Below are 17,045 nucleotides of genomic sequence, written 5' to 3' on the forward strand. Positions count from 1 at the left end.
AGGGTACTCTACTATGGGAGAGCTTAAAGCCGTCCCGAGCAGTGACTGAAAACGAAGCGTTTCCCTCGCATGCCCAACGACTGACGGAGGAAGGCGTCCAAAAACTGTTTAAAACAACCGTACCTTTCAGGCTACGCTCATAGAGAAAGAAGACAAGAGCGGACACTCCGCGAAACCTCGCCTTAGGAAGTGCGTCACGACTACGTAACGAACTAGTGCTCTCACCAAACGTCAGAGAGCGCAAGCGCGAAAAAAAAACAGTTATAATCAATGCAACAGAATTGTTTTTACAAAATAATAATTATAAGCCCAAATTTGGTATGTTCATTATACATAAAAAAATTTATTCAACACACCTTACGCGATTATTCTTCTTCAGTCGTACTGTCATAAACACCATCTACCCAGCGACAAGCCCATGCATGACTGACAGCGAGAAGCTTTCGTCGCTTTCGTCAACGTCGGCTGCGTCGGCGTTTTCGTGCGTGAGATAACAGGTGAGGCACGTTTTCAAGCAAAGCTTGTTGAATGACATGTTGTTGGTCTTGTTGGGTCATTTTTTCAGAAAACGGTTACACTTGCGCGAATAAGACACCATGCAACAAACATAGAAAGATGCACACACACACGTTGCGCTTCGAGTGTGCGAGTTTGTTTCTTACGTGGCGTCTCATTCACGCAGTTGTAACCTTTTTCTGAAGCTTGTAAGGACTGGGAGGTTCGCTAAAAAGAAAGTTTGTGGCTCTATGCGGCGGCTAGACGGGAACATTGTGCAACGTATGCAGTATAGCAAAGGCGGCACGGCGTCAAGCCGAGGCGACGCGTGCTGCGTCTGCCACGGACGCGAGCGTCTGTGCGCTGAGCATAGCTGGGCAGCTAGGTCATAGGCTCGGTGGCTCGGTGCAAAATATTGAGAAGCGTTCGCCCTGCCTCGCATGCTTCACGACGCGTTTCCCGAAGGCTCGGAACACGAATAATTCTTGGTGTACCGGAGGCAAATCTGGACTAGCCAAGTCGCCATCATCTTCGTTTTTTCGCTAGCCTTGTGCCACTAGTGCCAGCTGCTCACAAATGTTTTTGACGCTTCCAATATAATTTTACCGCATAAATTTCAACTACTATTTTTCTTCCCAAGGTACTGCTGATACTGCGTACGTACGAAGGTGTTTTAAAGTTCCCAGGCCGCGATACCATTGCATTACAAGGGATAGCGGCCTGGAAACTCCTGAAGATCTTTGTACGTGGTCTTGACGTATATCTTTGCAAGTCAGAGTTTTATGGGTCAGAGATGTATCACTGGTTTTGTATTGTGCATCGATTAGCTAATCATTCAAAGGGGTTTGTTGGTACACTTATGACGTGCACATATCTTTTTCGTAATTTGACAGCGAAGCATCCACTTACTAACATTTTCAGACCGCGCTGACGCCATGCCGTCCGGCGGTCCAAGCTACGGCAGCTACTGCTGTGTATCATGGTGCTTCAACAATGGCAGAACCCACAAGAAGCCTGGGACGAGTTTCTTCCGCATACCACGGGACGGCAGGTGTGTTAAAGCTTTTGTATGGTTTGCATGTCTTTAGGCTAACTGTTCGTACTTGCTCAGTGAGGGTAACAATTAAAAAATCACTATTCAAGCACTTCCCCTTTCAGCTGATAGTTCATTGTCAATGCAGGATGATAGCATGGATGCAGTATGCTGGACGCGATGATCTCCTTAGTAAGCCCGCCAGCCTATTGTACGCAACGTACAGGGTTTGTAGCGACCATTTTACTGCTCAAAGTTTCATGAACCCTGGGCACACAAGGCTTACAAGAATGGCTGTTCCCAGTGTGCAACCAGCTGCACCATGTAAGTGATTGACTGAAACTCAAATATGTGCAATAGCAGCCACTTGTATTGAATCAGTGGCGACAGTTAACCGCGAAGATCTTTGTAGCCGATGGAGAAACCTCACTATAGAAGTAACACTTGGAAAGTCTTAAATTTTGTGAATTGTGGGCTATTACCTTCCTAACAGCAGCTTTACATTTCTGTCGTTTTTTGATGCTCTTGACCTGCGCAACTTGTTTTGAAAGACTTTGAAGGGCTATTTCACGTTATCTTCAAGCCTGAGTGCACTTGTACATATACCTTTCATCAGTGAAAGCTGGCACTGTTGATAATTTCAAAAATCACAAATTACTTGTTTCCTAGTTGATGCCTTCTCTTTTCTTCCACGTTCGACCAATTTATGCGTTTGAAAGAGCTGTTTAAGTTTCCCCGTGCTACAAGCATTGTAACTTGTACCAACTGCACATATATGCAGGTTCTCTGAGCGTCGCTTCAAATAGTGACTGTGACATGACTGCAGAAGCTGCACTGCAAGGTGCGGATTATCTTCAGTTTGTGTCATTTTAAGCCTTTTACTGACACATTATCGTACTTTCATTTCTTCAGGACCTGCGCAAGAGGCTTCAAAAAGCGGCTCCCACACATTGAGGTGCCCCGATGAGCAGGGTGCGTTCAGTGTCACGATTTCTTTTTTTTTTACCCAAATTGACTGTTGACCAAACCTCTGCAGGTGGCAGCTCCCTTGTAGCTGGTGAAAGAATTTCTGCTGACTTCGTCTTGCCGGAGAAAACCTTAACCAGTCGTTCAGCTGTCACAAAAGGAACTTGTGTGACCGGTAAGTTGTATGTTCACTTCAACACCAGAGTGGATTGATATAGAGACTTCCGCAGGCCGCTCGCAAGATTGTTCCGACAGCACTGTCCGAGGCACTGAACAAGCTTCACAAGACCCTCCAGAATACGTCTCCGCCAACAGCTCCACGCCTGAGTGCCCTAGAGAAAATGGTGACTATGCTTTTATTGGAGCTGTTTTAATGTGCTATTTTATGTTTAGGACATTTTGAGGAAACTATCCTCAAAAGGACACTACGTGTGCAGTTACAAAATGTAAGGGAGGGCTCTCAGTGATTTTCATTTTTTTGTGCAATGTCAACATTGTGAATGGTTTGTTTTTGGGTAGTGGAATCGAAAACTTTGCACCACAGAAAGTTGTGCACCTTGGGTCTGAAAGAGCGAGGAAAGTGCTCGTATGGGATTAGTTGTTCTTCGCTTTTACATCCATTTTTTTGTTTATTGCAGTGCGTTCCTGTGTGCCAGCGACAATGTCTCCATCAATGAAGTACAAGCAAACCATTAAACATCTGCAAGCCAAAGTAGCAGCACAGCGGAAAACTGTCAAAAGACTGCGGAGACAGCCTCACCAAGCACCGTCATCGACTTCAAAGGCCCTTGAAGTTATCCGACCGCACGTCACCGAGGAGGTTTTTAAACTTCTTTCTGCACATGTTCGCTTGAGGCCCAAACGCAAGGGCAACCGGTTTCCCGTGTGGTTCAAGAAATTTGCTCTTCACTTAAACTTCCGAGGTCCGCGAGCATACCGATTTCTGGCTCCATATTTTTCTTTGCCCTCCCGGCGTTCATTAGGGAGGTGGCTAGCTAATGTAAAGATGACTCCAGGCATAATTCCAGGAATCCTTTCTTCCATTGCAACAAATACTCAAGCTTGGAATGAACGGGACCGAGTGTGCGCTTTAGTTTTCAACGAAATAGCACTCAAAAAGAATTTGTACTATGATGCTGCAAGAGACGTTGTCCAGGGTTTTACAGATGATGGCACTCATCGCACTTCAACCATCGCTGATCGAGCACTGGGTTTTCTTCTTGTTGGCGTTTCGAGAAAGTGGGTTCAACCGGTTGCTTTTACTATAGGGCACACATCAACACCATCATCTGTTATGCATAACTTGCTGGTGTCACTCATTTTGGAGCTTAGGAGCATTAATATTGCAGTGAAAGCAGTCATTTGTGATCAGGGCAGTTCAAATGTAAGTCTCGCTAACCAACTAAGAATGACTGTAGCAAAGCCTTTTTTTGAAGTTAATGGTGAGCGGGTATATTACATTTTCGATGTTCCGCATTTAATTAAAACAACGCACAATAATGTCCAAGCACACAAGTTATACATTGGGGATGACATCGTTAACTGGTCGCACATTGTAAGCCTTTACCAATCCTCACATGAGTTGCGGTTGCGATTGGCTCCAAAGTTGACTGAACGGCACGTTCATCAGAAACCTTTTTCTAATATGAAGGTCAGCAGAGCAACTCAGGTCCTCAGTGCATCAGTTTCGATTGCTATCACGGCATTGGTGTATGCGAAGGTGCTGCCTGCCTCGGCCATCACTACAGATCAATTTTGTGATCGTATGGACAGGATTTTCGATGCCTTGAACAGCTCGAGTAAAAAAAGAACTTCGCAAAAGCTGCGGCATGCAAACATGAAAAATGATTCAGAGCTGATTGACTTCCTCCGAGGCCAGCTTCCCTGGATTGCATCATGGCAGTTTGTTGGCAGACGTCAACCACAAACCATCGTAGGTTGGCAAATTACAATTCAGGCAATTTGTCAACTATGGGACGACCTCTCCAAAAATTACAATTTTGAATACCTGTTAACACGCAGGCTTCAACAGGATCCCCTGGAGGACATATTTGGCCACATTAGGCAAAAACAGGGTTGCAACAACAACCCCAATGTAGCACAATTTATTTGTGGCCTGAAGCACATCTGCATAAGAAAACTCTTCAAGCTGTCAGAATACGGAAATGTCGAGGATGATGAATGTGACCTCCTCCAGGAGCAGCTCTCGCCATTCTCCCTCACCAGTGCGTCTCTTGTGGATAATGAGGAGTGTGCACAGCCACAGCCTGACGACTTTCCCGCTCTAGGCGATCTCTCTGAACTTGCGACAAACGTTCACTCCCATATTATCGATGACTCCGCTGCATATTATGTAGCTCGTTTTCTCATCAAACACTTCCTTCGGAATGCATGTGACGGTTGCAGTTGCCCACAGTTACTGAAAGACGACAGTGAGACGCTTAAGGGTACCCACCAGTATTTCACAATGCTCAAAGCATACCACGTCCCCAGCAAACTTTTTGGGAATCTCACTGTGCCATCAGAAGCAGCTTTTGCATACGTACAACAACTTGAATCTCACTTTCTTGCCATAATTGAGGCCACTGCACATCACCTGAAAGTGTGCGATGTTTTGTATCACCATCCGTCAATTGTTGGCGATTTTCATTTCTGCTCTGCTGGGTGTCGCGCGAAGTTTCTGAAAATGTTTTGCCGGGTTCGTTTATGTTGGCATGTGCGTTTTGTGAACCGAAACTTAGATAGGGTTAGGTTCCAGTCTTCAATCTCAGGCATACAGCTTGACAAGTTCAAAGGTTAGCAATTAGCGGCGGGTTTACACTAAAGTATTCGAGTTGAGCCGAATCCTGCAATAGCTTTGTTATGTTATTACTTTGTTACCGCAGACTTCATTATGGTCTTATATGCTTATATTCAGCTCAACTGGACTAGCCACTCCTTCGTTGCATACATTGTTTAGGTTACCCGCTATGAGGAGTAGGGACACTGTGTATTCGCTCGAAGTGATTTGCATAACCTTAAAAAGAATGTTGGGTATCCTGTCTGTATTTTTGTAGCAAATGCGGGCGAACTGTACACTTTACTGTGGCTCGCTTGGTCACTGTGTATGCTTTATCTCTCCAGCTCAAGTAATATATCGATAACAAAACCGCTTGTTGAAATGTCTTCGAGCGGGTAAGGAACACAGTATGAAGTGGGCACGGTTCACGTTATCACGCTTTTCGTACTTTAGCTTCTCATCAACCTCCTCATCTCGCCCATCAAAATTTTCAAAAGAATACTCAAACTTGCAGCGTTTGATGGGGCTGCGGACGCTGCCATTTTATTTTTATATAGCTTTTGAGTGATAACGTACGATGTAGAGCCTTTGTGAAAAATAATGAGCCAAAGTGGTTTTCTTCTGCTATTTATTAGCCCTGTAATACCGCTCTCGTAGCACCAATTAAGGTCCACAATTCTGGATAAGTGATGACTACAATCTATTTTAGCTCGCAAGCGTCACAGCAACACCCAGACACAAGTCACTTGGGATCTTAAGTTTTTGATGAAGGCGACGCATAACAAAAGCCACAAAACCTGCCAGTGTTGTAGCATAAAGTTTGTCTTTCACGTAGTGAGCAAGCTGCAAAGCCCTACCTTTCTGAGGACAAGCAGGCATCAAGTCTGCTTTTTTTCATTTTGGACTAGCTGTTCTTAAGCACAGCCAGCACACTGCACCTTTGCCTTTCTGCTATATTGTGTCGTGTGGTTTCTGTGTGCTCTTTTTTATATGCATTATTTCGGTTAACCCCAGGCGTGATTCCCGACTTCATTGCTGTGTATATGTCACTTCTTCATCAGCATTGTGCGCTGTGTTTTTGCCATAGATCCTTACTTACCCACTGGCCCGGTGTGTCTTACTTCACCAGCTTCTCGGCTTCTGCCAACTCTAGCGATGTGTGCGTTGTCTGTGTTCTCTCTGTATTTGTTACAATTTATTTGTAAGGCGAGATGCATTTGTTGTCTACCTTTGTCATATTGTGCTTTTTATATTCTCAGACTCTACCTTGCCTTTGAATAAAACATTACGGATACTCTGTCTCTTTGACTGATATATACATTGATCACTCGTTCCAAAAGAAAAACAGAAGCACGATGAATAAAACCGTAGTGAATTATCATTACCTGCATCTCTTTTTATTATAACTTAATCGAAATAAAAATTACGTCACGGCCGATTCGCACGAACCACTGAACAAAACAAAACAGGGAATCGCTAAATCAAAACGACCTACAAAAACTATCCATTTGGGCGATGAATAGTGGTCTGAAATCATGAACTTTCGTCATAGCCAAACGTCGGTTATGCAAAGTAATTCAAAATTTGCGCCAGTGAAACCGAAACAGGAAGCGCACGCCACTTGCTCTCACCAACCACTAGGTGTGCTAGGGTCGATTGGGCCGCTGGGGTCTACGGGAGTGTCCACTCTTAACCTTTATTTCTCTATGCTACGCTGTCCTTGTGTCATCCCCATAAGCCTCCATGGTTGGTCTAGTGAGGTTAAACATTTCGCATATTTTGTTGGATTCAATTATTTTGTAATCTGTCCAGTAAAAACAATTTCCAAAATAATATATATCATACAATGTATCCTTTAATCAAACTACTACAATTTTCTTGTAATGTTAAAACTGGCCTCGTAAGACATTACAAGTTTTAACAGCTAGGTACGGCAGATTCTATGAGGACGAGGAATCCAGTTCAATATTAAGGAGGGGCTATACCGAGAAAACAAGTGAATACCCGTCACAAAGCAAGACCATAGGAAGGGTAGACATTGAGTTTTACCATTCTTGAAAATTATGGCATAGAGAAATAAAAAAAGGTTAAGAGTGGACACTCCCGTAGACCCCAGCGGCCCTTCCTCCGTGCCAGCGGCTTAATCGACCCTAGCACACCTGGTGGTTGCTGAGAGCAAGTGGCGTGCGCTTTCTGTTTCGGTTTCAGTGGCGCAAATTTTGAATTACTTTGCGTAACCGACGTTTGGCTATGACGAAAGTTCATGATTTCAGACCACTTTTCATCGCCCAAATGGATAGTTTTTGTAGGTCGTTTTGATTTAGCGATTCCCTGTTTTTTTTTTGTTCAGTAGTTCGTGCGAATTGGTCGTGACAATTTTTATTTCGATTAAGTTATAATAAAAAGAGATGCTGGTGATGATAATTCACTACGGTTTTATTCATCGTGCTTGTGTTTTTCTTTTGGAACAAGTGATCAATGTATATATCAGTCAAAGAGACAGGGTATCCGCAATTTTTTATTGAAAGGCAAGGTAGAGTCTGAGAATATAAAAAGCACAATTTGACAAAGGTATACAACAAATGCATCCCACCTTACAAATAAATTGTAACAAATATTGTAACAAATACAGAGAAAACACAGACAACGCACACATCGCTAGAATTGGCAGAAGCCGAGAAACTGGTGAAGTATGACACACCGGGCCAGTGGGTAAGTAAGGATCTATGGCAAAAACACAGCGCACAATGCTGATGAAGAAGGAAGAAGTGACATATACACAGCAATGGAGTCATATACACAGAATGGAGTCACAATATACACAGAATGGAGTCAGTCCAGAAAGTCTTAATTACTAAATTTCGATGTCGTGTCCCCCCCCCCCCCCTAAACCTGTATCTATACAGAGCTGGTCAGACAACATCACCCCTCTGCGCATTCTGCGGAGAAATGGAATCACTAGATCATTATTTTTTGTATTGTCGCCGCTACGATATACTTAGAAAAAGGTTACTAGTTATGCCATTTCTGAAAATAGGCGTTAGATTGACGGCGGAAACGGTGCTAAGCTTTGGTGCCTCAGTTTTGGGACATTGCCACCGGGATGCTTTCAATGCCGTTTGCGATTATATTCAGGCAACCAAGCGTATACTTTTGTGATCTTCAATCAAAAAATTATTTATTACTCCCCAGGGCAGAGTGAAGTAAACGCAGCTGAGTGGTAATCATAACACCTCAAATGTCAAAATTGCTCAACTTGATTTTTTTTTCGTTTGCACTTTTTATGTTGTTTTTTTACATTAGTCTTATTATAATACCAATTCATTACACATAATTAAAATGATCACAGAAAAACTGCACTACACTTTCTTGGCCAATCCCCCTGAGTGGGTATGAGCCATCATCCCAGGGAAACAAAACAAAACAAAACAGCAATGAAGTCGCGAATCGGGAAGTCAGAGAAGAAGAAGTGCCAGAAGAAGAATCGTCATCATTGGCCACGGTTTCACACACCTCAGATAATGTTTGTACAAAAAAATCTACAAAGTATAAATGTGAACATTAGAAATGTAATTGAGACTAATGACTCGAATTGTCATGTTATTATTGAGTATGATGATATATTCCCCCAAAACGCCAAATTACAATCTAGCAAATTTTTAAATAACATATTATTAGATTACTTGGAGCATGCAGAAACTAAAAATATAATAGCCACAGATGCTTCCGTAAATAATTAAAAGGCCGGTGTAGGCATTGCCTCTGATTCGCTTGACTGGTCCTTTTCAGTGAGACTGCCTGATTTTACTCCAGTTTTTGAAGCGGAGCTCTTGGCGATTATTTTAGCTCTTCGAAAACTTCCATCAAATCAAAACAACGCAGTCATAATGACGGATTCTCTTTCAGTTTGTGCAGCTCTGACGGCTTCAGAGAACTCTCGAATTCTAAGCACATTCAAAACATTAGTACCCCCGCAGTTGAGACTCCTGAGATTACTATGGGTTCCGGGACACTGTGGATTAAGATTAAATGAATTGGCCGATTCCTTAGCACGAGCCGCACTTGAAGGGCCAGTTTTGTCCATACTGCCAGATGTGGAATATATCACGGCAATAAGATATCGAAAATCAGCAATCTCCACTGATACGATAGAAAAAGTAACTACATAGACAGACTATAACCACCTCATGTTTCCATGGCAACCCCACTGGAGTCAGTCCAGAAAGCTCGAAGTCTTAATTACTAAATTTCGATGTCGTGTCCCCCCCCCCTAAACCTGTATCTACACAGAGCTGGTCAGACAACATCACCCCTCTGCGAATTCTGCGGAGAAATGGAATCACTAGATCATTATTTTTTGTATTGTCGCCGCTACGATATACTTAGAAAAAGGTTACTAGTTATGCCATTTCGGAAAATAGGCCTTAGATTGACGGCGGAAACGGCGCTAAGCTTTGGTGCCTCAGTTTTGGGACATTGCCACAGGGATGCTTTCAATGCCGTTTGCGATTATATTCAGGCAACCAAGCGTATACCTTTGTGATATTCAATCAAAAAAAATTATTACTCCCCAGGGCAGAGTGAAGTAAACGCAGCTGAGTAGTAATCATAACACCTCAAATCTCAAAATTGCTCAACTTGATTTTTTTTCGTTTGCTCTTTTTATGTTGTTTTTATTTTTACATTAGTCTTATTATAATACCAATGCATTACACATAGTTAAAATGATCACAGAAAAACTGCACTGCACTTTCTTGGCCAATTCCCCTGAGTGGGTATGAGCCAACATCCCAGGGAAACAAAACAAAAACAAGAATCGTTTCATCGCTCGGGGCTTTCGAAGGAGCCCGGGGACTGCATTCGTGCCTGTGCCTGCGTTCCTTGTTCCATCCTCAGGGTTGCGGTCAAGTAGCCGGCGGTGACTTTTATTTTATTAGATCTACCACTTGTTCCGCAACTGCTTTAGTGCATTAATAAGTGTAACTTCTTATTTCATGTCTGTTTCTTCCCCGGGCCAGAGGCCTGCCCTCTGGTCAGCCTCTGTTCCCCCTCAAGATCTTTCCCTGGAGTTGTTTCTCCACAATGGAACCCGTAGCGTTCCTGTCGCTTTGGTGCCGACCAGCGGTGGGTTCATCCGCATGAAAAATCCCAAGACAATCCAAACGGAACTTCGTGCGATCACTCCCCACTCTCTACTGATAACAGAGGTTCGTCAGTTTGGACGAGGGGGGATACTATGCTGCTCACCAGACAAGGCTTGCATCCAAGACCTTCTGAAGTGCACTACTTTTGCATCACATCCGGTGAGCTCTTTTATTCCACCTCATCTAGCTTGCTGCAAAGGATTGGTTCGGGGGGTAGACGCAAGTCTAAGCCCAGCAGAAGTCTTGGACATCTTTTCCCCAGCAGGTGTTATTTCTGTTTACCGCTGTACCAAACAAGAAAACCAACAGAATGTTCCCACTGATACTGTAATTGCCACATTCGCTGGAACAGATCGCCTTTCGGAGATCAAGGCATGGCCGCTTATCTATAAGGTCGAAGCTTTGGCTCCCCGTCCGCTGCAATGTGCTAAATGTTGGCGCTTTGGACACAGTACTAAAGGTTGTCGATCGGAGACTCGATGCCGCATATGCGCGGCCATATACGGGGCTGGTCATAGTACTGCTGAGTGTCAATCAGACAATAAGACATGTTTGTACAAGGAAAATCACGCTGCAGACGATCCTAACTGTCCTGCAAGATCAAAGGAACTTCAGGTGATTGAAATCATTGAAAGGAGACGATGCTCTCATAGAGAAGCAATTGAAGAAATTCAAAGCAGGAATCAGGGTTATGCCGGCATAGCAGCTCGTCCACTTCTTTTTATGGATGCATCACTTTCTCAGTCCATTTCTGGTATGGTAGAAAAGGCCGTAGAAAAAGTATAAGAAAACTTTTTACTCAATCTGTCCGACTCACTCAATAATATTATGGATTCACAGGTGGCGGGCGCATCTGATCGAATAACTAAGCGCATCCAACCTCCTAGTGCCTCAATTAATAAACCTACCAAACATCAGTCAGATGTCTCTATCGATAATGAGGCAATGCCTTCCAGATCTAACACAACTGAGCAGGAAGGTATATCTGATTCAGATTCAATAAGTAATCGGGATGTAGATATGGATTCTCGCCTTTTGAAACGCACCAGATCACCCACTAGCAAACTTAATAATTCTTCTCATTCAAAAACAAAAAAGAGTGTGAAGGAACCTAGAACTAAAGCGGACTTCTTAAAAGATAGTATCTTAGATCAAGCAGTTGCTACTGCTTGCTTATCATCATAGGGTGCCTTAGAGTACTTCAGTGGAACAGCCGTTCAATTCTCTCTGCAACTACAGACTTCTTATACCTAATTTCTACACAATCTCCAGACGCCATAATTTTACAAAAAACTTGGCTGTCTGCTGATCAAAAGATCTATCTAAAAAACTATCAGTGCTTTCGACTGGACCGAGACTCACGTGGTAGAGGATTAATGTTTTTCACTTCATCCAAAATTTGTCATAAAGCACACTTAGTTTACCAACAAATATCACAAGATTATGAAGTATTGGTTCTGCAAATTCACTTTCCTGGATGTGCGCCACTATCTATAGTCAACAACTACTTTCCGGGTGGAATACAAGATGAAAGAGCCCTTGACATGACTGTGAGTTTTTGCAAAAACAGTATACTATTTGCCGGAGACTTCAATTCCCATCACGTTTCATGGGGATTCCGCACTGATTCATCAGGAAAACGGTTGTGGAACTGGACTAATCGGAATAACCTTATTTGTTGGAACTCCAGAGTTCCGACATTCGTTCGATGTAATTCGAGGTCCGTCTTAGATTTGACATTTGCTAGCTCAAGTGTGACAATATCATCTTGGACTGTTCTTGATACCGCAACAAGTAGTGATCACTGCCCCCTGGTATTTGAAGTCAGCATTCCTTTAGTGACGGTAGATCGCCAGGTGCAAAGTTTCGTAAACTACTCTAAATTCAAAAAGAACTTACAGTCAACGCTGTCTTCCTTGCCCAATATGGAAGCAAATATGAAAGCTATGAGCCTTTGTTCCACCCTAAAGTGTACAATCAAAAAATCACAGTTCACTATATCTTCAACAAAGGGAAAATTTATATCTGCCTGGTGGAATGTGGATTGCGCCAGAGATTATAGACGCCGCAACGCTGCATGGAAAAACTTCTTACGAACCAATGTCCGACTGATTGGAGAAATTATTTATTTGCTAAAGCTACCTTTAAGAGAACAGTTTCATTAGCGAAGGACGATTATGAAGAAAAACGGTACAGCTATCTATCCAAGAGCGGCAACAAGAAAGCTGAATTCAGATTTCTACGTAATCGTAAAGCGGTTACAGCGCACGTAAATATTGACTCAGTTATTTTTTCTCCAACTGAGTTGGAAGATACATTAACTGAAATTGCATTAGGATTGGAGAAGAGATTTACATCACAAATCAAAATAAAGTGTGCAAAACCGTCATTCAGAAATGATTTTATTGAAGTAAGTAGGGATGAACTTGCGCACGTCGTTCGTATTCTGCCAAACACAGGTCCTGGACCAGATGGCGTCACTTCAGAAATGTTAAAAATATTATTCGACATCTCTCCTGAAGACCTCCTTAACGTTGTCAACTATTCACTTGAAAATAGTTGGATACCTCCTGACTAGAGACTTGCAAAAATAATACCGCTTCTTAAAAAACAGAGACTAGGAATGCAGATAGATAACATTAGGCCAATCGCTTTAACATCACACGTAGTTAAGTTAATAGAAAGAATACTTTACATTAGAGATACAAAGTTCATAACAGATAATGCGATACTCAGTGCGTGCCAGATTGGATTTAGACCAGGTTACTCTATATGGCGGGCGCATGTTGATTTAGGGGCTCGTATAAAGCTTGCTCGGCACAGACGACAATATGCGGCCCTAGTAACCCTTGATTTAGCCAAGGCATACGACAGTGTTGAACATCCTATTCTTATCAATGTCCTAAAAGAGCTTACGTTCCCGCAGTACATAACAAATAGGATATACGAATTTTTAAAAGACAGAAAATTTTATTGCTTCCAACGAGGTGTTTCCACGCCGAAGTATAGCCAAACGAGAGGTGTTCCTCAAGGCTCTGTTCTATCACCTGTGCTATTTAACATTTTGTTAAGTTCAATACCACTGAGTGATAAGGTACAAGTATATGTATATGCAGATGATATCGCGTTCTTTGCATCTGACAGCGATATTTATTTACTACATTCGACTTTACAGTGTTATTTGGCAACATTGGAAACCTGGTTTCAGAAAATTCATATGAACCTGAACGTAACTAAAAGTGCTATAATAGTTTTTCCATTGGACGCACCAGTTACTATTTCTCTTCAGTACCATCAAGAAATAATTCCCCAGGTTAACTGTATTAAATATCTAGGTGTACTGTACGATCAAAAACTGAGCTGGCGTGACCACATTGAATATATTAAAATTAAGGCTACACGCGCTGTTGGAATGATAAGTAGGCTTGGCCGCCTCCGTTCCGGTCTTCGCAGAGATACGCTGATCATAATTTATCACATGTACGTTCGTCCGATTCTTGAATTCGCATGCGTACTATTCTCTGGTGGACCAGCATACAAAATAAACCCCCTCATTCTCTTAGAGCGGGAAGCTCTACGTAGTTGTTTAGGTGTGCCAAAATTCACAGCTAACAATGTTTTGTATCAAGAAGCTCGGATACCCACCCTTGCTTGCAGATTTCGTATTTTAACTGTAAAAACCTATTTAAAAATTTCTGAATCCACTTTAAGAAGGCGACAGTTTGTATTCTTTGCCGAGCCTGGTGTCTTTTTCAATGAGCATTGGTCCCGTGTATATAAACCCCAAGTGCTATTTGTTCAAACACTTCTAGATGCTTTAAATGTTAATATATTCGAGATCACACCATCTGTCAAACCAATCGGCCAAGTGCAGATAAAATTTGACGATATCTTCCCCATGAACGATAAATACTTGCCCTATAAATATTTGATTGGTTTATTAGAACAACACCTGTCTCAATTAGGTACTAATATAGTAATTGCAACGGATGCATCTATGAGTGGCGAGAAGGCAGGTGTGGGTATTTTTTCTCTCTCATTATTCTGGTCATTTTCATTACGCCTTCCAGATTATACACCAATATTTGAAGCGGAATTAATGGCCGTTAAAACTAGCTATTCGTAAACTTCCTGCGACTCATTCGACAGCTGTGATAGTGTCTGACTCGTATTCCGTGTGTTCATATTTATCATCGTCGTCGACATCAGCAGTACTAGAAACGCTTAAATATTTATGCCAGCAAACATTCGTCTAGTGCGAATGATATGGGTGCGAGGCCATCGTAGTATATTTATAAACGAGATGGCTGACACACTTGCGCGAACATCTCTTGATCTTCCGATTGTGCCAATCATGCCTCCTACAGCTTATGTAACAGCAGCGAGGTTTAGAAAACTTTCCCTTCTTGAAGACTCATCAAAAATCATGATAGCCAATCCAGATTTCTCTCACCTGCACTTCACATGGAATAATAAATGGTGTCCCACGCGTAAACTGGAAGTCTTGATAACAAAATTACGTTGCCGTGTACCACCTCTTAATTTCTACTTAAACAGGTCTGGTCTGGTGCCATCCCCTCTGTGCTCAAGTTGTAAGGAACCTGAACATATCGACCATTTTCTTATCAAATGTCACCGTTTCAAAAAACAAAGAAAAAACAGCTTCGAAATTTTATTAAAAAAACTAGGAATATCACTTAATACTCCCAATATTTTGTCTTTTGGAGCCACTTCATTGGGACACAGCGACAGGAACATCTGAGGGGCTCTCTGCGAATTCATATATAACACAAAAAGATTACCTTGCTAAGTCAGCGATCAGCTCTGGAATTTTACTAGCCACACTACCACTTAATATTTAGCTGATACACTGCAATGATTCAACTTTCAGGAAAATTTCATATAACGATTCCACCTTAGATATTCAACAAATTCTATTATTCCTCTCCCCCCTTCTTTTTTCTTTTTTTTCTTTTCTTTTTTACATTGCACCAAACTAATTTCACAGTCAAAACAGAGTAATCATATTCCCCTAGTCTAAAAAATCTAAAGGTATTGACTTGCATTAACCACCGCCTTCTTGGCCAATCCCCCTTAGTGGGTGAGAGCCACAAAAGAAAGGAACAAGCAAGCAAGCAAGCAAGTCGCGAATCACGCCTGGGGTTAACTGAAATAATGCATAGAAAAAAAAGAAAGCACAGAAACCACACGACACAATATAGCAGAAAGGCAAAGGTGCAGTGTGCTGGCTGTGCTTAAGAACAGCTAGCCCAAAATGAAAAAAAGCAGACTTGATGCCTGCTTGTCCTCAGAAAGGTAGGGCTTTGCAGCTTGCTCACTACGTGAAAGACAAACTTTATGCTACAACACTGGCAGGTCTTGTGGCTTTTCTTATGCATCACCTTCATCAAAAACTTAATATCCCAAGTGATTTGCGTCTGGGTGTTGCTGTGACGCTTGCGAGCTAAAATAGATTGTAGTCATCACTTATCCAGAATTGTGGACCTTAATTGGTGCTACGAGAGCGGTATTACAGGGCTAATAAATAGCAGAAGGAAACCACTTTGGCCCATTATTTTTCACAAAGGCTCTACATCGTACGCTATCACTCACAAGCTATATAAAAATAAAATGGCAGCATCCGCATCCCCATCAAACGCTACAAGTTTGGGTATTCTTTTGAAAATTTTGATGGGCGAGATGAGGAGGTTGATGAGAAGCTAAAATACTAAAAGCGTGACAACGTGAACCCTGCCCACTTCATACTGTGTTCCTTACCCGCTCGAAGACATTTCAACAAGCGGTTTTGTTATCGATATATTACTTGAGCTGGAGAGATAAAGCATACACAGTGACCAAGCGACCCACAGTAAAGTGTACAGTTCGCCCGCATTTGCTACAAAAATACAGACAGGATGCCCAACATTCTTTTTAAGGTTATGCAAATCACTTCGAGCGAATACGCAGTGTCCCTACTCCTCATAGTGGGTAACCAAAACAATGTATGCAACGAAGGAGTGGTTAGTCCAGTTGAACTGAATATAAGCATATGAGACCATAATGAAGTCTGCTGTAACGAAGTAATAACATAACAAAGCTATTGCAGGATTCGGCTCAACTCGAATACTTTAGTGTAAACCCGCCGCTAATTGCTAACCTTTGAACTTGTCGAGCTGTATGCCTGAGATTGAAGACTGGAACCTAACCCTATCTAAGTTTAGGTTCACAAAACGCACATACCAACATAACCGAACCCGGCAAAACATTTTCAGAAACTTCGCGCGACACCCAGCAGAGCAGAAAGGAAAATCGCAAACACTTGACAGATGGTGATACAAAACATCGCACACTTTCAGGTGATGTGCAGTGGCCTCCATCCGATGGCAAAAAAGTGGGATTCAAGTTGTTGTACGTATGCAAAAGCTGCTTCTGATAGCACAGTGAGATTCCCAAAAAGTTTGCTGAGAACGTGGTATGCTTTGAGCATTGTGAAATACTGGTGGGTACCCTTAAGCGTCTCACTGTCGTCTTTCAGTAACTGTGGGCAACTGCAACCATCACATGCATTCCGAAGGAAGTGTTTGATGAGAAAACCAGCTGCATAATATGCAGCGGAGTCATCGATAAT

The 17,045-nt window shown here is 42.4% G+C and overlaps 1 protein-coding gene across 2 annotated transcripts; it reads left to right on the forward strand.

The window, feature by feature from the left end:
• The first annotated feature begins 395 nt into the window (after positions 1-395).
• Positions 396-6,567, forward strand: LOC142776443 (uncharacterized). 2 transcript variants are annotated; one of them, XM_075880115.1, is made up of 6 exons: positions 396-497; positions 1,417-1,546; positions 1,677-1,852; positions 2,310-2,500; positions 2,565-2,838; positions 3,133-6,567. In XM_075880115.1, the coding sequence occupies exons 2-4, from the start codon at positions 1,431-1,433 to the stop codon at positions 2,399-2,401; spliced, it is 384 nt and encodes a 127-aa protein (XP_075736230.1). In that variant the 5' UTR covers positions 396-497; positions 1,417-1,430; the 3' UTR covers positions 2,402-2,500; positions 2,565-2,838; positions 3,133-6,567. The 2 variants fall into 2 exon arrangements, 1 of the variants encoding a protein (XP_075736230.1); XR_012887544.1 differs by lacking the exon at positions 396-497 and having other exon boundaries at positions 1,232-1,546; positions 2,565-2,669; positions 2,725-2,838.
• Positions 6,568-17,045: the final 10,478 nt, after the last annotated feature.

The sequence above is a fragment of the Rhipicephalus microplus genome, chromosome X, assembly GCF_043290135.1.
Source record: "Rhipicephalus microplus isolate Deutch F79 chromosome X, USDA_Rmic, whole genome shotgun sequence".
In the NCBI taxonomy this organism is placed as follows: Eukaryota; Metazoa; Arthropoda; class Arachnida; order Ixodida; family Ixodidae; genus Rhipicephalus; species Rhipicephalus microplus.